This window comes from Glycine max, chromosome 3, assembly GCF_000004515.6.
Source record: "Glycine max cultivar Williams 82 chromosome 3, Glycine_max_v4.0, whole genome shotgun sequence".
NCBI lineage: Eukaryota > Viridiplantae > Streptophyta > Magnoliopsida > Fabales > Fabaceae > Glycine > Glycine max.
The window spans coordinates 39,833,145-39,856,748 of NC_016090.4; the positions used below are offsets into that span (position 1 = coordinate 39,833,145).

Sequence of the window (23,604 nt, forward strand, 5' to 3'; positions counted from 1 at the left end):
CGTTTAAAGATTTATTTAAAATATTTTAAATATAAAAAAATAAAACAATTACATTTTACAAGGATTAAAATGAAAAAAATTATAAAGACAAAAATGAAAAAACATTAAATTATATAGACAAAAAAAAGTATTTATTTATACCTTAAAAAAACAATATCTTGTTTTAAAAGAATTAGACTTCAATATCTTGTTGTAAATCATTCACAATATTATTCAAAGCGCCTTCACTCTATATTGACTTATTCTCTTCTAGATTTCTAAAACACCAAATTTCAAGAATATATATATAGAGAGAGAGAGAGATAAATATATTCTCTTCTAGTTCAATTGGTTAAATAGAAATACAAATTTTAGTTTCCTCCCTTTAACATAATTGATAGACATTTTAGGGACTAAAGTTTTTATTCTTTTAAAACATAATAAAATAAAATCTTTAACATTGCAAAAACTTAAAGTTCTTATTTAATACAGATTTTTTTTTTTTTGCTTTTTTAGTTACAATAAATAAATGGTTAATAGGTTGAATTACTTTTCATTTTTACATTGCTTTTATCTAAGTTTTAAAAACATATGAAACTATGTTTTAAAAAAAAAAAACATAAACCCACGTGCTATGGATCATATTTGGAGTTTAGGTTTAGGGAACTCTTATTTTGGGGTTTAGAGATCCTATTTGGAGTGCAACGACAACGAGAGGGTTTTAAGGATCCTCCAAAACCTCTTCCAAGGTTTGTGTTTTGTTGGGTGAGATTCGATTCTATCATCGTTTCATCAAATGGCTTTTTTGTATGGAGCTCAGCGTCTGCTTCGCCACACCCCACTTGTTCATTCCCACTATGCTTCCATTCGTCTCAGCTCAACTCTCACTTCCCCCAAACTTTTCGTCAGCGGTGAGCCACTACCCAATTCACCGTCTCGCAAAGTCCATCTTCTTTTTGTCCTTTTACATAATGAAATAAATCATTTACTTATGGATGTTTATTGTTCTGTTCCTTTTTATATATAATAAATGTAGTTGTGATGTGTTGTGTTAATAAGCCTGCTGTGTCACTAATAATGCCTTTTTTCCTACGAGGGTTTCTTGAAACCTTCATTTCCCACCATACACAATATTGCAAATTCGGCACACCCATGTTAACATCCATTTACTTGCCATCGAAATCCAATTTCCAATTTTCACTTGCCCTAGTTGTTATGTTTTGTCAATTTGCAATCCATCCACAGATGATTCCTCAAAAAGACTTTTTTTAATCATGAGGGAAGGGAGTAAAGGAGAAGAAAAATACATTTTCTGCTGAACATTTTGCATTTCAGTGTTTTCTCTTGCTTCTCTGGTTTGGGGAGGTGGTTTGGAAACATAAATTGTTGAATGAGGTTTCTTGTACAAATACCCCTTTGAAACTCAAAGATCACCTCTAAGGTCAAGTCATCCCATTTGGACAGTGGTACTCAATAGGATTAATAATGACATGATGCAGATATGTGGGTCTAAGAAAACTTTGGATATGTGTGATATGAGGCTCCACTTTTTATTCAAAAAAGCAGTGGTGAACCTTGTCGTGAATGTAGATCAGAAAAATTTAGAAATTGTGGAAGACATCTTAGCTTGGCAAAACATTGTAAACATAGAACTGGAAATATTGGTCAAAATTGAAAAAAAAAATGTTTATTGTTTATACATATAAAGGGAAGAAGAGAGAATTGATTGAGACCATTAGTTCATATCCAACCTGCAGATTTAATTTGGTTTAATTATATCTTGCACTTTGTTGTACCCTAAATTTATGTTCCTGGCAATGCTACTTTAAGCAAAAACCAAATTATAGCTGTTATCAAATTGGATTTCTTTGAATGCCTTACCTAATTCCTGGGGACAAAAATTTCTTTATAAAGGTTACACTCTTATTTCTGGCTAGTGTTCACTTATGTGAACTTTGAAGGGACCCGTTTTCAGGTCTATTTGGCATGAACTTCAATGAAGTTATATGCTACCTTTTTGGCACCATTTGCTGTATGAAATCACTAGGTGTATCAGTGTATAACATATGTAATTGTGTATGTATGACAATAATTGGTGCATGCATGTAAATTATTTTTTAAACCCTTTTTTGCTGGTTAAAAGTTTCCAATATATTTATCTAGCATACTGTAATATATATGATTCTGTATTTAACATTTGTAAATGTGAATATTGTGCATTCAAACAGGTCTTTCTAGACTGACAAAAGATGAAAACCTTAAGGAAGCATTTTCTTCTTTTGGGCAGCTGGTTGAAGGTAATAATGAACTTCTGCTTCTTCTTTCTTCTTTTTTTTTAGTTTGAAATATGTTGTGCTTGACCTTCATTCATTTTGAGTTTTCAACTATACAGCTAAGGTGATAACTGATAGAGCCTCTGGAAGATCAAAGGGATTCGCTTTTGTAACTTATACAACCATAGAAGAAGCTGAAAGGGCAAGAGAAGGAATGAATGCTAAATTTTTGGATGGATGGGTTATATTTGTTGATCCTGCCAAACCAAGAGAGCCTAGACCTCCTCAGCAATCACAGTCTCAGCCCTCTGAAATAGGTTTCACTGTCAACAAAACGGTTGGCTGGTGTGGTTGATCACTAAAGAAACTTCAACTATGCTCACGATATTTGGATGATTTTTTAAAGACTATTATTCAAATCAGCCAATTATACTGCCATTTGTTGAGAAATATTTGTATCAGTCAGTCATAATTGATTATTGAACTGTAGCCATAAGGCATTATATTTATGCAAATTCATCTAAGTTCTTTTCCCCGGTATTGCATCGGCCAGGGAATTTCATTGCTAAGTTCTGTATGTTTCCGGTTTGTTACATTTCCTAATCTTAAAACTAATAACTTTTCTTCTACCTAAAAACATTATGGAGAGATTGTCGACATTTACATCGGAATCTAGACCATCACATATATGTGGATTAAGTATTTGGGGTTTTCATTGATACACGATTGTCTGATGTAAAAACAAGTTAATTTTCATTACAAAAACATACTATATAATTATGACTGTTTACTTGAGTATGGATATTTAAGGGTGTGCTTGATTTGCTAAAAAAACAATACTAACAAAATAATATTGGATAAGTAGTTAAGTCATAGGATAATTTTTTTGTATTATATGTTGGTGGTTGATATACAGAATAAATAATTTTATATTGTATTTTATTTGATGTGCTTATGTATTAGATAAAATAATATAAATTTTATTATAAAATTATAGGTGCATTAACAGCACCTTGATGGCAAAACAAAGGAGAGGCATCTCCACGGAGGAGGTGTGGCCCATGATACCATCGGACACATGGTTTGGCAGCACGAGGCCATCACAGGATCACGATGATGGCGGCGACGGCATGGCAATACAATGCAGCCTTTGCGGAGTTAGCAAAAAAAAAAAACATAGCAACAAGGAGAAGGATGACGATGAGAATATTTGAATAAATCAATAATGAAAAAAAAGAAATAATGAACAAAAAGAAAACAACGACAGTTCATATGGTCTTCGTTGGCAGCCAAAGTGTCCTCGCCGGCAATCAAGGTGACCCTCGTCGGCGGCCAATGTACAATATTTGGTAAGATAGGTTTAGAGAATGAAGCACATATATAAAAGAGAAAAAATGTGTGGAATAATAAAAAGTCAAAAAATAAGAATAGTATTCTATTTTTACTCAATCATTTTTTAAAATCAAACATTAGAAAAATATATTGTTACATAACACAATATTCCTGCCGTGCAATTTAATCTTACCAATGATATAATGTACAATGTTGGTGTATAACGAAATAAATAGTAGTAACTGACATTACACACTTACGTGGTTAAATTATCACGATTTCAACACTATAACGGTAACATCTAAATTTTACGTGTATTATTCAATTATTTATTTTTCCCTACTAATGATAAAATGCGGATTTTAAATTCAGTGACGACAAATCAGGAACTGTTTTAGATTTTTCGAATTTTCTTTGCAGTAATTTTTTTTTCTGATACTCTAATTTTCTATATCATCGAGAATAAGTCCCCTGATTTACAAGACAAGTGTACAAATTCAATCTATTTTTTAATACTAATAAATTTTATTTAACGCATATCAAATAGGAGTAGAATTAATTTGAGTCAGATTAAGCTTTGTAAGATCAAGATTTCCTTATTTTGGGTGTCAAGTGAGTCAAGATTTTAGCAGCACCATTTATCATCAAACGACAATATAATCAAAACACAAATCCAACGATACAGAGGTTATCAACAAAAGAACACCACTTCAGAGATCCCTCACTAGAATTAATGACTGGAAAGGCTAGACACGACCTCATCTACCAAAAAACTTGTCCCACATCACAAATAAAAATGCCAATCTTGACTGCATGTACTCTAAAGAGTTACCAAATAGCTTTCACCATACAATCCCATGTCTTTTTTTTTTTTTCCACCAAACAAGCCAACAGCAAAATATAGCTTATTTATGTACGATGAAGGAAATAAGAAAAGACATTCAGAGTATTTCACTCATAGTGCTTCTGCAACCGAGTAGTGCAGTTCAGTAACTGATTTTTTAAGGAAGCTAGTTCCACAGTACGAATCCTGGCTTCGAACATCAAGAGCATCTAATTCAGTAGCAACTCCAAGCACTTTATCACAAGAATCCATTGACTTGTAGCACAAACCAGAAGTCCCACCTAGCTTGCGAAACTGCTTATCTTTGCTGCTGCCCCCACGAGATGAATTTCCTTTTTGACCCTTCTTTCCATTCTTCTTTTCAGGCTTCTTCTTCCTGGATTTCTGTTGCTTCTTGTTGCTTCTTACAGTGTGAGATAACAATGTAGGCACTGGATCATACACATCAGCGGCCCATTTCACATTCAATTTCACCTGTGAACCCCCATGTTTCTCACGGCTACCTTTTATGGCAGGTATAAGCTTCAGAGGAGCCTGTGGTATAAAAATACAGAAATAAATGGAAGCCATTAATGAAGAATAGGCACGTGTTAAGAATAAGATAGATATTAGTCCATATTTATGAGCCAAAAACTATACTTCACAGAATACGATTCTATCAAGCATCACCTGTCTTGAATGCATATATAGTAAGGTGAAAATTTTCTAATCCCTTCAAACCTCACTTCTAGCAGGAGGAGCCAAATAGAAAGGGAAATGTTACAGAGACAAAGTTGTAACATACTAACCTTTACAAGATTTACTTATCCCATTGTCAATAGAAACTCAAAAACCTAACCAAAAACATAAAGACAGAATCCGAAATATAACTTAAATCATGATACTCTCAAAACAAAGTAATTAACAGCATTGAATACATTAATCTTTTCAGTTGCAACCGAAAAACCGATGCCTCTGGTTCCAAAATTTCCATTGTTCCAATACAACAAAAAATGAGAAAAGGGGGGGGGGGGGGGGGGGGGGGTAAGTGTATTTGTAACCATTGGTTAAATGCTTAAAATATAATTTTCCATGTGATACACAACTAGAAACACTTGAGTGCAACCCATCACCAGTAAGGTTGCTGCTTTGCTTGTGACCTAGGTCACATTCAATCCTTAAAAATTGGCTCTTCACTTACCAGGATAAGTCTGTGTTACTGCATATGTGATACATAGGTGGGAGCCTCAAGAACCAAATTGCCCTTTACATAAATAGAAAATATTTGCATAAATGCTTACAATATACCAACAAACCTTTCTGTACTCCCTACAGGGCATTGATTTGTTTGTATTTTTACGTTATGCATTTATGCAAACATTTTCTACTGAAAATTGTTGACATAAGACACAGGAATAAAGAAACACGAGTCCAACAATCCTTTCTAAAATTTCAGTATTTTCTCATTGAGCAAAAGCATACATTGCTTACAAACTATACCTTCAAACTTTACTAACAGCCAAGTAATATAAATCAGATAACTTACAGGCAGAGATACAGAGCGTGAGTAAGTTTGATGAGCAGAATGCTCATAGAGTGGTTCTGTGACTGAAGTATCAGCCTCCTTATCAGACGAGCTTGAAGGCAACATGGTATTAGGAATTGGAAAGGTTGCAGATTTTTTCAAGCACGCCATATTTACTTTTGTCGCTTGATCTTTCATTGCTTTACATATTTTTTCCTCATTCACATTATAGATGTCACTCCCCTCAGAAGCAAGTAAAGATTTCTGAGCATCTTGAATGTGTAATGACTCACTAAAAGTCCTTCCAAGATTACTTATGAAGTTGTCGTCATGCACAACATTGGTATTAGAGCACGTGTCCATCAATTGCATCAGGTACTAAGAGGCAACTAAAAAAACAACAATCAGATCAATGAGAATAAATAACACAATTATCACTAATCTACATAATAAGCATTAAAAATTAAAACATTCCACAGTTATGTTTCATTATTAATACATTGTGGACCAAAATTTAAAAAAAAAAGTTTTAAAATGATGACAGATGATGAGCCAAGAAATACTAGCATATAAGAGTCAATAGTCCACCACTAATGTTCTCTAGTAAGATGGCAACATGATTAGTGTCTATCAAATGTTTAAAAATATAAAATATTGTTTTAGAGAATATAGAAAATAGGGTTTAATTTTTTATGTCAATATAAAAAAAAATTATACAATCAATCAATTAGAAGTATCATTACATATGACTATATGACTTTTAAAATAATTATTACAAAAGTCATTAATTTTCAACTATATGACAATCTAAGATTTGATTACAGTATATAAAAAATCATTGTACTGTAAATATAAGGGCATACAAAGTTATCAATATAAAAAAAATCAGAATCAAAATGCAAAACTATCCAAACCGAAGGTTCCATTTTGGCAAAACAAACATTTCACTTCTATTTGGCCAATACATCTCTTATTAAAACATAACCCGTTCAAGTAGGAACAGGAGGCAAGGATACCCATTTTATAGCTTGGATCTATTTAAGTTATATAGACATGTAATCAGGCCACTTATAATACGAAAGTGCTGCGAGGATGCAAAATACTACGAATAAAATGTTCACCTTTTCCATTATAAGTAAAATTTAATAAAAAGAGAAAGGACCAACAAGGTAGAGTTCGTACCCGAAAGATGGTCAGCTCAAGTAGATTAGAGGTGATTTAGATAGTAGCACAAATCAGAAATAAATTACCCAAATACATAGTACACAAATAAAATATTATTAATTACCAAAAATTAAATACAACCAACTCATAATCGCATTGTTCTTAGCTAAATGACCACACTATGAGTCAGATTACTCTGATCAGATAACAAAAACATGCTTTTGAATACAAAAACTAATTTAAACATAGTTATCAACTAGAAACATGTTTTACACATATAACAAAGGCAAAGCTGGTTAAGTTCAAACACAAAATCAATCACTTCATACATTACTAACATAAGTCGGAAAGCAAATGATACCTAAGCTTGAAAGTTGAACAAGATTACCAAAAAAATATACCTTATAAAACGACGTTTGGAGCTGCAACTACAACACTATCAAAACAGGAGCAGAGAATAGCAACCAAACACAGAAAGAACAACAATAGCAAACCCTCGATACCGATCCGCTGACGAATTAATCACAGCTCGCTCAGAGCAGAACCAACAACAACGACGACCAAAAGAGAGCGAGAAAAGAAAGAGAAGGTGGAAGAAAACGAAAGACCTAGTGTTAACTAAGATTACCACGCCGATCACTTTTTTCAAGATTTTTCAGACGATGAAAAGAGGATCCACCATGGAAAACGGTCAAAGAAGGAACTAGACGGAGATCAACGGGCACCGAAGGCATTATTCTATGCTCTTCGAAACCCCCTACGACTCACACGCCCAACAAAATGAAACCTAAACACAACCGCGCTTGATTGGAGATCGCACGCCCTAACATGAAAATGATTGGATCAGATTCAGATTCAGATTCGGATTCGGATTTCACTTTAACCCATAGAAACGATCTATCTGTCTATCTATCAAATCAATTTCCCTTTTGAGTAACAAAAATCGACACAACGGAGAATGGAGAGGAATAGGGGATCGGAGAAAAAATGTGTCGGGCGAATAACGAAACTGGATTAGGTTGATGTTGTCCAGATAGAGGAGAAAAAATGGACTTATATATAGGAAGAGAATCTAGAAGGTCAAGGAACCTGTTGTATTGTCTCTCTGTTAACGAGACCGAATCTCCAACGTACACGTTTCAATCATCGTGAGGATCCTAGATATTTTTTACAGCTTACGGCTATCAATAGCAGCCCATTTTGCTTACGTCGAGGCCCAATAACATACATGGGCCCAAAGTATATTATTAATTGAAATTCGGAAAGGAACCTCACATCCTATCTTGTTCTTAGCTACTCTGTATTATGGAGCGAAACAAAAGCTTCTTTTCTTATGCTGAGAGCATCTCGAGTATAATCTAAGAAATGGGGATGAGTCTCTCAATCTGCATTCCGATATGATATAATTAAATTATTGAAATTTTATTTATTTTATTTTAAAATTAATACATAATTTAATAATTTTTTAAAATAATTTTTTAGACAAATGTATTACAATAAATTTATTAATATATAAGTAGTTAAAAATAAATATATAACAATTAATTTATTTTTTCTAAAATCAAATTTTTAATATAATTTTTTACTAAAAAATACTTATTTTACAAATTTGAATCAAGAATCGGACAGGAAAGAGAATATTCGGTATATGGATATGAAAATAGGAGGTGTGGGTTATATTAATTGGTTCTTATAATATATATTATAATTAAATAATTTATATATATTTTACCTAAATGTTGTAACTTTTTTACTCATAGTAATCAATGTTTATATAAATAATTGATTTTTAATTTTAAACAATTCAATATAACACAGATTATTTATAAAAAAAAAAAACAAATGATGTTTAAAAATAAACAATTGATTAAGCAAGGAACTTTGGGCATGCTATTAGAGAGATCTTTGTATAATTCAATTAGATGCGAGTCTTTCTAAATGGTTTTACCTAGATTTTTTCACTCCTTTTTCTATTTCATGGATTATATCCCATGCAATCAACTTTTATCGATGTCAAATAACTGCATTATATTTATATTTTTAGTCCATTAGACGTGGAATTCTAAAATGTGTTCATTTAAGATCTAAGGATAAGGATGTCTTTATCAACATTTTAATAATTGAAATCAAACAAGAATTTAATGTTTCAAAATAAAAATACTGACAATACACTTCATTTAAACTGATTTTTCATACATATTCTATTATTAATTCATTTTCTAAAAGTAAACATACTATGTACAAGTAACCTATCTATTTCGCAAAGTAACTATTTTAAATATATATATATATATATATATATATATATATATATATATATATATATATATATATATATATATAATAAAAATGTTAGAAATTGTATTAAAAAGATTATTGATGTTTTTCTACAAATAAATAAAAAGTTTGTTTCACCTAAAGACAATTATTTTTTATCTTTGTGTTTTTTTGTTACTTTATTCCTTGTGATTTAAATAATTAACTCAAACAAACTTTGAAAAATATAATTTAACAAATAAGTATTTAATGCTAAATTAACTCAACCCATTTTTGTGTGTTCTCTTACTTTTGACCCGCATGTGTCAGATTAATCTGAATATTTCCAGTATCAGAAAAAAATCAAAAGTTATGTTCTTTAAAAAATTTGTTTGAATATATATTTAGTAACTTAGAGTGCATTTGTGTCACGGATTAAAAGTTGATTATTGAAAATAAAACATGAAAATATTACATATCCGTGTTTGTTATAAGTTTAAAAAAAAATCAGTTATTGTTGATTCCAAGTAATGTGTTATCATATTATTTTTTACATGATATTCCTAATAATATTAAAATGTAACCTAACAATTTTTTAATATATTCATAAATAATTTCAAAGTTTAATATTTATGTACTTATTTTATACCATACATAAAATTGTAATTGAATGATTGTTTTTAAAAAAATTACGATACACAACCTTTTTTCTCGTAATTATCATATTATTCCATAAATAATTTCAAAGTTTAATATTTATGTACTGATTTTATACCATACATAAAATTGTAATTGAATGATTGCTTTAAAAAAATTACGGTACACAACCTTTTTCTCGTAATTATCATATTATTCCATAAAATATAATTCATAAAGATATAACATAATACCTTAAAATAAGTATTCTGTTTTTTTATCTTAAATTTTTTGGTTATAAAAAAAAATAACTAATCCGAAATTTTAAACACCCCTTTAAGCAAAGGTTGTACAGGTTATGCTTTTTTTTTTTTTCAACTCCAAGTATACCCCAACCAGAAATTAAGACTGTGTTGAAGTTGCAAACTATTTAAGGGAATTAACATCTCTCATAGATATTCTCCCATTCACATATTCAAGTATCAAAACACTAACTACATACCTAAAAACAATATTATCTATTAATCATATCATAAACAAGATTATCTATTAATTATTAATCATGTCATTGTATGTTAGGAAGACGAAGGTTACGTTATGCCTTGTTAGATAAGATAAAAAAAAACCATGACATTCACGGTAGTTTATTAATCGAATGGCATCCCATACAATTTATCATCATCTTTTCCTCTGCCAAGGGGAGAGTGACATCCTATAGTAATTATCCGCATACAGTATATGCTGTTCTTTTTTTAGAGCATCTTATATCCTATTTTCATATCACACTATCACCTGCATACACAAATAATCGCGACAAAGGAGTCTAGCATCTTGTACCAAGCTGTATAAGCAAAAATGTCCAAGGCAGGCTAGCTCTCCTTGTATGATCCTGAGAATACTACAGTATTTAGTCGTATGAACCGAAATTTACACCTCCGAATTAGGGGTATCGCGGGAAGATGCAGATGATAGAACCAACATTTCAAACAGGGAAAAATAAAAGGCATTCAAGACTGCTACCACCCAACTAAAAATAAACAAATTAACCAACCAAATTCCTCAAAAGTGAAAAGACATTTGACATACCAACAATAAACTGGTGGAAAAAAATCATGGTATCAAATTACTCATTTGGTCCCTATAATTTCATGATTCTTTTCAAGTCCAACTCTTCATAACAGAACCATGGCAACAATAACCTGCTCAACGAAATTCAAAACAAACACTAACTCAAGCTCAACGAGATTCAAAATCATACGCCAACTAGAATACTTGAACAAATGTATACACAGCTATGCACAGATCATAAATATGAAGGATTCTTATGAAACACAGATGGTTGAATAGAGGATGTGTTCTACTCAATGCATATGGAATTTTCATAACTTTACAGTCAACCAACCCTGACAAATTAACATACCACCCGATCCTCCCAAAACAAAGAGAACCAGCACCAACGATGGTCAGGTCAAGCTATAATTGATAATTTTCACTGCACACACGAGCAAGTAGACGTAAAATCCTTCATGCACAAATAATAATGAAAATTCAGACACTATATACAAGTTCCTGAGAGCAGACATTGTCACTTCCACATAATTGATAAACCACCACGAATATACATTTCGCAAATCCAAACTCCACCATTCATAAACAGGCAATTAAATAATAAACAAGCACTTCTGTTAGCAGATACTACACAAGAGGAACACGGCCAATACCATGAGCAATTGTGTCATTATTGGAAAAAGCTCAAAGGGATATCATGGGTCAAACAGCCAATTCGATTTCCACAATCAGAAACCAGAAAACCAAAGAAGACGCAAAAAGACGTTTCGATCGGATCACAATTCAAAACAAGGCATATTAAAAAACGGCATTTATATTATTTAAAAATAAAGCTTTAATTTTACATCTACACCCTCAAAAGCAACAAAAAGGAAAATAAAACCCTAATTTAAAAATGCGAATCAAATCGGGGTCAACAGAAAACCCTAATCGAAACACAGGAAACAAAACGAATCAAGAGCTGGTGAACTTGGTGACGGCCTTGGTACCTTCAGAGACAGCGTGTTTGGCCAACTCCCCAGGGAGGACCAAACGCACCGCCGTTTGGATCTCCCTGGAAGTAATGGTAGGCTTCTTGTTATACCTAGCCAATCGCGACGACTCCTGGGCGAGCTTCTCGAAGATGTCGTTTATGAAACTGTTCATGATCCCCATGGCCTTGCTTGAGATTCCGATGTCGGGGTGAACCTGCTTCAGCACCTTGAAGATGTAAATCTTGTAGGTCTCCACGCTCTTCTTTGTTCTCTTCTTCTTCTTCTCGCTTCCTCCTTCCTTCGATATCTTCTTCTCGGCCTTGGGCTTCTTCTCCGCCGGAGCCTTCTCTGCGGGCTTTTTCTCCGCGGGCTTCTTCTCGGCCTTTGGGGGAGCCATTGGTTGGTGAAGAGGGAAAGGAGAGGGTCGGTTTTTTATGATGGGAGAAAAAAACTGAATTAGATAGAACGAGTGAAGGAACAGAAGAATGTGTGTGTATATATAGGAAGAGAGAAAGCTTTTGATTGGAAGGGGTTGAGTCACGCGGATCGGTGACGTGGCGTCTTGGATTGACATTGCGTTTTTTCAGCGCCCAAGGATTGCTTCCGTCTTTTGCCACTGGCGTGGGCTCATGAGTTCATTTGCTTGGGATTTGGCCCATTTATTTGACATGCTGTTGACAATCTTATGTTGGATAAAATTTCATCCATTCCCACTATTTCTTGTATGGAAAGTCCATTCCAGGAAGCAACAACCTCTTAGGTTTGATCTTTGCACTTTCTGCTTTCAAAAGAAAATAACAAAAACTATTTTTAACAAAAGCTAGTTTTTATTGTGTATTATACACACAATGAAAACTAATTTCTTCTTTTTATGTATATTAAATTAAATATACAACGGAAACTAGTTTTCCTTTGTATTTCATTTAAAATATGCAATAAAAATCAGTTTCTATTGTGTAGTTTATGTATTTATTTTATTTGTTTATCATATTTTTATTGAATGATTTTATGACTTTAATGAGTTTAATAAGTTGTTACATAAAATATTAATTAATTTAGTTCATTTTATCATTTTTTTTATTTGTTTTAAATACTCTGATAGTTAAATAATTTTTAAATAAAAAATGAGGCAAAATATGAGACAAATAAAAATCTAAATAAGTCAACATATCATGGAATAATAAAAAAATGAAGATAAAATATTACAAATATGTGAACATAATATAAAAAATAATACAACAAAGTCAAAATAATAACACCAACACATCATTGATGAGTCTTACTCCTCTGATATGTGTATCCTGCTGCAGTGTCTATATGTGTAAATGTTAATGAGTATTACATGCATTAGCATCAATGCCCTAAGTAACCATCCTCAAATCAAGCATTACCTTAAGTTTCTAGGCAATGATCACAAATCAAACCTACAAAGAGGAATATAAGTAGGTATTTGGAAGATTTGATTGTCATTCAATACACAACGAAGATATATATACTTACACAAAAATCCTGAAACTTCCTTGAATTGGACTCTAATTGGGGTGCCTTTAGGAAGCTACACGACTACTCCAGTTTTTTTTTCTATTGGATGTCTAATGTATGGATGAAAAATAAAGGTGTTAAAAATTAGTTTGATCCGACATATCGACTCACATGACCTGTTTAAACGAGCTAGGTTGAGTTGCACATTTCAACCCAACAACACATAATCCAACCCATTCATTCCGACAACCTTTTTTTCTTCTTAAATTACATTTAACACTTTCAAATTTTTATAATCATCTCTTGAGTATTTTCTTGATTTACTAGCTTTATAACGTTTTTCTCTTTTTAAATCATATTTCATTTTAAAATTGAAAGATATTTTGGGACAAATAAAATGATTAAATGTTTTTATTATTTTCTAAAAAGAAAAGCTTGATGAGTCAACGTAACCCAGCTTGCAACCCAATAAAAAAAAAAGGTGTTAGGTTAGACTTTTCAATTGAATACAAAAAAAGTTTCAACCCAATCCAAAATATTTTTGGACGTGTTAAAGATGGATTAGATTGACTCATTTGACACTCCTACCAAGAAATGTGATGGAACCATGTATCCATGCACATACATTAAGAATAACCTGAACTGAGAGTGCTCCTCTAGCCTAATCTTCAAGAATATGATTAAGATGTTAAATAAACATCGCATCACATTTCCTGGTAGTAGGTACATACTTTGTAATAATGCACAATGAGCAAGGAATCTCCTTATTGCCCAAATTGTTGTAACACCTTCTCAGGTGGATGGCAAGGTTCTGATACGAGGATTCCAAACTAATACAAGATGCGTTGGAAGACTTTCACCTCTTTATGCAACCAATTAGGTTGTCAAGATTACCTTCTCTAATTGTAGCAAATTTAGGGTTGACCGTATGAGAAATACAACCATAGAACTTATCAACCAAATCCATTTACCAAAATATTATTACACAAGATATTTCAATTAGGAATCAAAATGATAGTAATTATTATACCATCAATTGACAATGGTCAATTGTCATGTATATATTGAATTGTCACGTGTCATAATCAACTACCACATAAGCAAATAATGTGTCACATAGGCATGGAAATTAACTTCAAAGAGAATTTTTTAATGACGAGATTAAAGTGATAGACAAATTACATTTTTAAAAACCTAAATAACATTTTGATTCTTTGGAGGCCAAAGTGACACTTCATGCATTTCAGTCCGTAGGAAATACACTCCTGTAAGTCTTTATACCAATTTTTGTAGACTTATTCGTTAGCATTTATTGAAAACTACAAAGTTGACAGAAAATTATTAGATGACATAAAACTAAAAAATTATATATTTTTTATAATTTCACCCTATAAAATAATGTGTATTAAAAAAATGTGTTAATTAGCATTTCTCTGCTAAGTAAATAAGCAACTCATTTCTACCCGCAAACCAACCATCTACCATCAAAACAGCTAGCCTTAATGAAAAGGCAAAAGTAAAAAATTGCTATAAGATTAAAAAACTGAGCAAAGATAAATGTATTATTGTAGAGAAATCTAGGTCTCGCATCCTTTACATGTAATTTAAAGCTCAAACAAATTCCTCGATGCGGGCTTCTGAGATTTAGACTCTGAATAGCAGGGGAAATCAATCTCTGCTGAACACGGGAAATGAGATGTTGGCTATAACCTCTGCTCGCAACACTTTGAACTTGAATTTCCGATGAAGAATCATGTCTTATCTAGTACCTGTCAGGCTGTCACAGCAGGGGAAAACATGAGACAAGTCAAACGGGTAATAAAAAATAAAAAATGTGAAAAAGTTTCCTCAGTTGCATTCAGGAAAACTGTAAAAAAAGATCTCGCAATAAAGAACAGCATAACACTAAGACTAATCACATAACGGAATGTCAAAAGGGTATTGTGATGCAGAATTATTTAAGACAAAGTTTTACAATGGTAAGTACTAAGCAGATAGTTTTTTTTAGAAAAAAAAGGGAAGTTACCAAAAAGAGAGTGCTCAAGACAAACCAAACAGACAGCAACTACTATAGAACAAAAAGGGAGAAGTGAAATTAAAATCTATTTAGAAATGTATTCTTAGTTCACATAGGGATTTATCTTCCATGGAGTTTTCCAGCTTCTTTATATAATGACAATAACCATTTTATGCCAAATTTAACTTTTATTTTTTGCAAAAGACTTGCAGTGTATTTGGACCGACAACCTTTACGGGCATATTGTTGTATTTTCATGTTAAACACCAAATCTATATGTAGCAGCTTCGGGTTTGATCACTTGATGTGGATCTAATGTTTAGAGACGCTAACCAAACATGAAACATACACTTACTATACAAGCAACAGCATCCAAAAAGAAGGCACTGGTATATTTAGCAAGGTCACACCAAGTTAACAATTAACAATATAATGCTAAAGAAAGTTATTCACTATTGAGAACATGCCATGCAAAAAAAATAAAACTATTGAGAACATCTCCTTTAACCTACAGGGCTTTCAAATAAATCAAAGTCAAAGCACAAACCACAAACCACAAATTGTGAAAGATGTTAATGTTAAAGCATTGGTCAGTGCATAACTATGTATATAATTTCAAATTAACAGCAACATAGTTTGATACTTTCACTTAAGTTATTAAATTTCAGGCTTATTTTACAGTCTTGTTCTCTTAGTTTCACCAAAGTTCGAAACCTCCCCCCCCCCCAACAAATAAATAACAAATGTAACAATACTTCTTGTCATACTGTCATTGATTTTGCAAAATGCCATGTCATCTTCATATTAGCAAAGTCACCATTAAAGAGTGATATGCCATAAAATTTACTGCAAAATCAGCAAAAGAAAATGGCACAGCCATGTCAACAAAGATACAGTCGCATCAACAACAACTGACTTGCATCAATTTCAAAACTCCTGGGAAGACGCTATTATAATTGGAATAAGGAGGCTCAAAATCAACTTTGGGTGAAACCAGAAGGACCAAAACTGTAATCCAGGCATTGGCGAAATCATCTCCTATGTTCACAGAAACAATTAGCAATTTTGCTCCCAGCAGACAGCATCTAAAAGACTAAAATTCACCATATGCAGTGCATGTTTGGATTCACACTGAATCATGTTGAGGTTGAGATACCAGCTAATGTGCTAACCTAATTTTTAGGTAATTATTGACATGTTTGGTTTCACATTAAGGAATTGATTCCGAGCCCACAATTGATTTGAGTTGAAACAATTTTAGCCAGCTTTTGTGTTGGATAATAAACTTTATAATTACTAGTAACTTTGTTTTAAAATTTTAAAAAATTCAAGCATAAATCACACTATTTCAAAATCAGATTTAACAAACCGAAATCAATCTCATTTAAAATCAATTTTATAAACCCTCATTGAGAAACACACTCCATTCAAAATCAATTTTAGAACCGCTCAGTCAAACACACACACCCATTATGCATATAAAGTCAGGGAGAGAAAAAAACCTAACCAACACTTCAGATTGACATAGAAAAACCTTGTGCCGGTAGTACTTTTATGAATGTGTGGCTTGCCTTATACACCATTCAAGCAATCAAACGCCCCATTAACAAGTTTTACCATAAAAAAAATAAGCAACCTATTTGATTAATCTGCGTGACCCAATTGAAAAAAGGATTGTGGAGATACAGACAAACCTTGGACAAGCAGCGTTGATGTTCCTGTGAAGAATGCGAGCATCCGCGGAATCCTTGTTATCAATCAACTCCCTCAAACCCTGATTCTCCTGTTTCTCTTCATCCTCCTCTTCTTCTTCCTCTTTCTCAACAACGGCATCAGCAACAGCAGCAACAGGAGAAGGTCTAGCCTTAAACCACTGAAAGTAATTGCCGTATATATACTCAGGGTTATACCCAAATTCCTCATCAAAAGACATGATGTGGCCATGCCACTCCCACACGCGATACCCAGAATCCTCTTCGTCTTGAAACCCGACACATATGTGGTGGTCGCGAACCGACACGGCCTGGCCCGAATTGGGCTTGAGGACGGACTCGCCGTTTCCGCTTAGGACGATCTTGATGACTTCTCTTTCCAGCTTGGCCTCCTCTCTCGCAAGCTCCGATTTCCCTTCGAAGGCTTTCTCGCTGTCCTCGTTGTCACCGCCGTCGTCGTCGTCGTCGCCGAGGTCGTTGAATAAAAAGTCCTCGAGGGACTGTGTGACCAAGGGGTTGTTTATCGGAGCTCGCAGCTGGAGCCTGCCCATCATAGTTTGGAGGAGGAGGTTGTCGAGGCTCGAGTTGGAACCGTTCGGGAATGCACTCATGGTGTTTGAGAAAGGTTCCCACTGAATGAAACGAAAGAGAGGGTTTTAGAATGAGAGGGTTTATGGGTGGGCTATTTATACCCACACGCCACCGCTGGGATTATCCAGTTGTTAATGTAGCGGGAAACGAATCAGGGCTTCCCTTATATCTAAAGCATATGGTTTAGGTTTGATTTCTAATTCATACATTAAAAAAAATCACTTTAATTTTCGGTCAAAAAAATTTTAATTCACAAAAAGAATTATAAAAGTTAAATTTAGATATAAGAGAATTTATAACTACTCATATACATTGTTTAACAATTGAATTAGAGTCATGACCTTTTAGACACAAAAAAATGGGAATTTTGTGAAAATATTTTTAAAAAGATTATTTATTACGATAAAAATAATATTTATTTAGTATCTATAATCTCTACTTTATAATTTATCCTTAATTTAATAGATAAAAATAAGGCTTTGTTTAAATATTTATTAATAAAAAACTTCGAATTAATGTCCATTAACAACACTTTTATAATCGTTTCAACATATTTTTTTATATTCTCGTGTGGTTGACTTTGATAAATCGCCGTTGATTGTTGCTTAGAGAACCTTCCTACGAAATATTTTTATTAGTGAAATTTGTAGAAATTAAACTAACAAAAACGAATTTCTCCTTTCTTTTTTATTGACATTGGCTTAGAATTGAAATAAATTGAGATGAATAAGACTTCATTTAATCATGACTATAGTTTTAAAAATAATTTAAGTTAAGATTTTTTTTAAAAAAAAAACAGTAACATAATAATTTTGTGATTGTGACGTTATGTTTAAGTTATTTGTTTTTATTAATTTTATTTATTTGGCAAGGTCAAATTTAGGTGTCATTTATTTTATAACTTTTGACTAGATGAGTAATGAATTTTTATTTATAATCTTTTAAAAATGAAAATAGTTTTCAGAAAAATAAAAACAGAAAATAAAAATATAAATCAAACACGATAACCAACCAGAGTTGGATGTAACTGAAAGGACTAATATTCTGATGAGTTAAGATTTGAATCTCATTAAAAGATATATTTATATTCAGCGTCCGACTATGTTTAATCAGAAAAAAACTGAACAAATCTCCCACTGTGGGAAAGAAAAGTGGTGCTTGATATGAATTTTTTTTTCGAGATTAGTGTGACACTACCGAGGAAATACCTACATAGATCTTTTTATTTTTTATTTTTAAAAATTTGTTCCCCTTGCTGCTTCTGTCAACGCTGCAATGTCGATATGGACCTTCAGAAAACCACCAACTATCGAAAAAATTTATATTTAAATTGGTTTCCGCATTATGACATAACCGGAATACTCATTGATCCATCCTCAACACACAATTAGATCACAAAGCTTTAACTATATTCCTCTCAGGAAAAAAACAACAAAAAGTTCTCCAAGCTGGAATGATAAAATTAGCCTATTTTAATTTGAATAAAAAGACATAAAACAAGAAAATAATTTCAACCTATTTAAAAAAGCAACATAAAATAATATAAAAAACCATTACACTCTTTCTAATAGAAAGGGTGAGAATATAAAATTATACAAGATTAAAACATTTGATATTGGATTGTGCATGTGCTATAAGAGGCAGGTAAATTTGATATTGCAGGGATGACATATTTGAAATTAAGCACAGTTTGTAGAACATGCATGAGCTAAGAGGCAGCTAAAGTAAAATGTTTTTTTTTATTCCTACATAATATTGATAATGCAGCCTTTTTTCAAGCAAACATCTTCCATTGGTCCGTCAGTTAAAAATCCTTGACGTGCATCATTCATCAACGACTACCGTCTCAAGCTCTCCACTATGTAGTCCGCATACAAGCTCCTTCGTAATAAAGAAAAATGTTATAAGAGATTGATATTGTGATCTGATTATCTATGCATGTAAAATAAAAAGAATATTATAACTAAAATGTCGGGGAATTTGAAAGAGAAAGAGTTTCTACTAATTTAAAAAACTACAACAACAACAACGCCTTATCCCACTAGGTGGGGCTACATGGATCAACTTTCGCCATAATGTTCTATCAAGTACCATACTTCTATCCAAAACTTTTGAACCAATTCAGTTTCCACATTAGTCATGACTAAAGTAAACATTAAAGTGTTTTCGAGTCAGAGGAGTGCCACTTACATGGATCTATTAACCGCTTCGAAAGCAGCTGAGGCAGGCAAAAAGTCGTTTACTGCGACTTCCTTGTTTTCATTCTTCTTGTCTAAATCCTTTATGAAGGAAAACAACAATAACATTCATTTCACATGCTGCACTGAAAAGGACCAACGCATTTCATGATTTAATCATGTACATAGACGTTAACAAATAGAAAATTTGAAAACCAAACATTAGAATTTGCATTTTTGGAAGGATACAGTCTTCAAAAAAACGACGAATTTCAGCTAAACGATGTGGAGGAAGCTCCTTGATATCATTGTAATGTCGATACTCGGGATCATCAGCACAGACAGCAATTATCTTATCATCTTTCTCCCCCTTTATATCAGCGCAATAAGTGGTTATTCAATATTCAACATCAAAAGAGGAGTTCTTGCCGTGTGGGAAATGGTGGGAGTGTTTAATTTACCTGATCAATCATGGGCATGAGACCAATTGCTTTGGCCCGAAGAAAGCAACCTGGAAGAACCGGCTCCTGTTCAAGTATGAGTAAAGTTTTGAATCTTACGAAGCATACATAACATAAATTAAGAAAAATTTAATACTAAGATGATAATAATAAGATCCATAATTGTGGGATGATCACCAAGCATTGTTAGACTAGAAGACATCAGTTGAAATTGATAGATTCATTATATGTTATCAAATTCATTATAAAATAAGGTCGTGCTTAAAATGGATTTAAAAATGAGTAGACAAAAAAAATGAGATGCAGACAATCGTAAGAATGCATGCATGTCTTATTGAAGACATCCGGGGAAAATTTGATATATCAACGGATATATAAATACCTGCATAATAATCAAGACATCCAGGGGATCACTGTCCTCACAAATAGTACGTGGGATAAACCCATAATTGTGAGGATACACAACTGATGAGTAAAGAACACGGTCGATCTGTTCATAGATTAGTGTTTAGAACTTGACATAGTAACAATATAATAAAAAATAACTCTGCAACGATTGCAACCTTGATAAGACCCGATTTTTTGTCCAGTTCATATTTCACCTTGCTCCCTTTCCCAATCTCAATCACCTGAAATATTTAATCAAGTTACATTAACAAATTGCTCAAAGGTGATATTTGAAAAAAAAAAATCTTTTTTTTGTCCTTTGGAAATATAACAATATTAGTATATTACAACTCCACAACTTAACAATCAAGTTGATCATGTTACCAAGGCAGTATCAAAGGTTGGGGGGACTAAACAAAAGAAAACAGAGCAGAGGGCATTTTCTTTTTGTTGCTTGACTATATTGAATTCTTCAGAAAACCTAGTTTATCCAACAAGTTCCTTGGTTCTAACCTTCATAACCCAAGTTCTGAAGAAATTTGATTATTCTACAAGCATATGTGAACTACACGGGTCCTACATTCTACAATGAAATGTTTAGTTTACTATTTGGGCAGACTTACACAATTGAAGATCGTTGGAGCACCAGGCCCTGCATTAAAACAGAATTGGTTACCTTGGCAAACCAATTGAAGCACTAACAAGTCACCGTTTTTTACCTATTTCTGAATGCTTACCTATCTCAAGGTCGTGCCACGGGTGTGCAGCAACAGATCTTCTGGTCATGGATGAAATAATCCTCTCATTAAGAGGAGGGTGTGAGTGTGAGGAATGATAAGAGATGGGAACACTGTTTGGAGTCTCCTTTGGTGGAACCACATTTGCAACCTGAAATTATAATCATCAATACAACAGTTTTTTCAGTCACTATATGATAGAAACATTGTTTCTCAGGTTATTTTCCTCACCAGGCAAAATCACGGTGGCTTTGGTTAACATAATTTATAAATCTCCACTATATTAACATTCACTTGAAGATTAAAAAATATGTTTGCAATTTAACCTTTCTGAGAGTACCAAAAAGCACGTTATCTGAAAACTAATATTATAATGAAATCCTGAAAGTATAATCAGTTAATCACACCATATAAACAAATTAACTAATTAGATAATTAAATATTACATAGATGCCCCTTGTTTACTTTTCATATCAATCTAATAAAATAAAGAAAGCAGAAGATATTTCTTACAGTTTCGGCATCCATATCGGTTTCAACCATCTGTGGCCCTTCTGAAACAGCAAAGAAAGAAAATAATCTGCTATTCAGCTCCAAAGAGCATCAACCACTCTTATATATTTATATATAAAAAATGAATAGATGAATCAATCAAGCAATCTAAAATATTTTTCTATTTTTTTAAAATCAATACAGGACATGTTTTCCTTTTTCTGTTTCCAAAACTTACAAAAGGCGAACCGAAAACACTGTGAAATCGTCGAACAAATAAAATAGAATATCCGAAAATGACCGCAGATCTAATCAACTCGAATCCATAACCTAAGCTTAACAGAACGGGGTTTTGCTAAAGCATCACACGCCACCTAAAGTGGTGGGAACAAACGCCCTTCCCAAAGATATCAGCTGAGCAAGTGTTCCACGTTTTAGATTCAAGAGATGATTCAAAAATTACATTAAGAATCAAGCACAGAAACATTAGAAGGAGTGTGCCTGCAAATAGTTTTTTTTTATAACGTTGCAAACACTAAAAGCGAGTGATCGGGCTCACGAACGGAACCAGAACAAATCCGACACGAAAACGCAAGTGAAACGACGACGTGCGAGTGTGAAGTGAAAGCAGAGAAAACAGAAACTCACCGGCGCAAGGTGAAGCTCGTCTGCAGAAGGAAGGAAACACAAGTGAAGGTTCAAGCACAGATCTCGAAAAGGCAAATAAAGCGTGTGAGAGATGTTAATGCTTGTGAGTGTGTGTGTGACAGCAAAATAGAGGAGAAGAGAAGAGATGAAGGTGAGAACCTTGGGGCTCTGCTTGCTACTATTGTTCTGTGTAAAGGAAAGAAGAAGAACGAGCACAAATAAAAGTGCAAAGGAATAAGAAAAAGGATACTCAACTAGCGACAAAATTCTTACCTTCGTTGCCTATAAGAGGAAACTCAAATATCAATTTAGTTTCTGTACGTTTACTTTTCTTTTTCTTTTAGATTTTGGTGCGTAATTTCAGAAAATTTATATACTTTTTCAATTTTAGCTCATTTAAGATATATTTTTTAATTCTTAGAAATTTATGCTTTTTAGTTCTTATAGACTGAAAATAAAAATAAAATAAAAACTTACACCAATCAAAATTTAAAAGTACAAAAATATAAGAACTAAATTCATATTCAAGTCAAAGAAAATAATACGTAGTACATTATTGTTCAACCAGCTCCTTTTTTTTATTATAAAAAAAAACACATAAACCTTTTGTTTTTCAAAAGTTTAGATTTGAGCAAAACACACTAACTTGAGCAAAAAATTTATAGTAGAATTTTCGTACAGTTTATTATTAAGGAAAATTTGATAATAAAACTCAAGTTACCATTAGTATGTTCTTCAAAAAAAAAATCGTATGAGGCAAAAGACTAGACTAAGTGTTTCAATCATAATTGGGTTATAACTTAAAGTTTTCTTACATTAGTGTTATATCACAAATTATTGTGTATAATAAATTTATTAATTTTAATAATA

At 32.6% G+C, this 23,604-nt stretch overlaps 5 protein-coding genes across 8 annotated transcripts; 1 reads left to right on the plus strand and 4 right to left on the minus strand.

Moving 5' to 3' along the window:
- The first annotated feature begins 620 nt into the window (after positions 1-620).
- LOC100804327 (organelle RRM domain-containing protein 2, mitochondrial) lies at positions 621-2,821 on the plus strand. The gene is made up of 3 exons (XM_003521294.5): positions 621-890; positions 2,208-2,276; positions 2,372-2,821. Exons 1-3 carry the CDS (start codon positions 776-778, stop codon positions 2,605-2,607), a joined length of 420 nt encoding a protein of 139 aa, XP_003521342.1. The 5' UTR covers positions 621-775; the 3' UTR covers positions 2,608-2,821.
- Positions 2,822-4,221: 1,400 nt separating this feature from the next.
- Positions 4,222-8,160, minus strand: LOC100804857 (uncharacterized). Of its 2 annotated transcripts, none has more exons than XM_014773378.3 (3): positions 7,498-8,160; positions 5,954-6,310; positions 4,222-4,962 (listed from the first exon to the last, which is right to left on the minus strand). In XM_014773378.3, exons 2-3 carry the CDS (start codon positions 6,302-6,304, stop codon positions 4,540-4,542), a joined length of 774 nt encoding a protein of 257 aa, XP_014628864.1. In that variant the 5' UTR covers positions 6,305-6,310; positions 7,498-8,160; the 3' UTR covers positions 4,222-4,539.
- Positions 8,161-11,854: 3,694 nt separating this feature from the next.
- LOC100805396 (probable histone H2B.3) lies at positions 11,855-12,516 on the minus strand. The gene has a single exon (XM_003521296.5). The coding sequence runs from the start codon at positions 12,425-12,427 to the stop codon at positions 12,011-12,013; it is 417 nt and encodes a 138-aa protein (XP_003521344.1). The 5' UTR covers positions 12,428-12,516; the 3' UTR covers positions 11,855-12,010.
- Positions 12,517-15,056: 2,540 nt separating this feature from the next.
- LOC100805935 (uncharacterized) lies at positions 15,057-17,965 on the minus strand. Its single transcript, XM_003521297.5, has 2 exons — positions 17,224-17,965; positions 15,057-15,289 (listed from the first exon to the last, which is right to left on the minus strand). Exons 1-2 carry the CDS (start codon positions 17,850-17,852, stop codon positions 15,271-15,273), a joined length of 648 nt encoding a protein of 215 aa, XP_003521345.1. The 5' UTR covers positions 17,853-17,965; the 3' UTR covers positions 15,057-15,270.
- Positions 17,966-19,352: 1,387 nt separating this feature from the next.
- Positions 19,353-23,063, minus strand: LOC100500040 (soluble inorganic pyrophosphatase). 3 transcript variants are annotated; one of them, NM_001363034.1, is made up of 11 exons: positions 22,894-22,981; positions 22,735-22,796; positions 22,108-22,148; positions 21,595-21,745; positions 21,481-21,509; positions 21,034-21,099; positions 20,853-20,960; positions 20,471-20,536; positions 20,259-20,379; positions 20,023-20,104; positions 19,353-19,713 (listed from the first exon to the last, which is right to left on the minus strand). In NM_001363034.1, the coding sequence occupies exons 3-11, from the start codon at positions 22,135-22,137 to the stop codon at positions 19,671-19,673; spliced, it is 696 nt and encodes a 231-aa protein (NP_001349963.1). In that variant the 5' UTR covers positions 22,138-22,148; positions 22,735-22,796; positions 22,894-22,981; the 3' UTR covers positions 19,353-19,670. The 3 variants fall into 3 exon arrangements, with proteins under 3 accessions (NP_001349963.1, NP_001235992.2, XP_040869698.1); NM_001249063.3 differs by having other exon boundaries at positions 19,354-19,713; positions 22,735-22,754; XM_041013764.1 differs by lacking the exon at positions 22,894-22,981 and adding an exon at positions 23,008-23,063 and having other exon boundaries at positions 19,371-19,713; positions 22,735-22,754.
- Between the last annotated feature and the right edge of the window lie 541 nt (positions 23,064-23,604).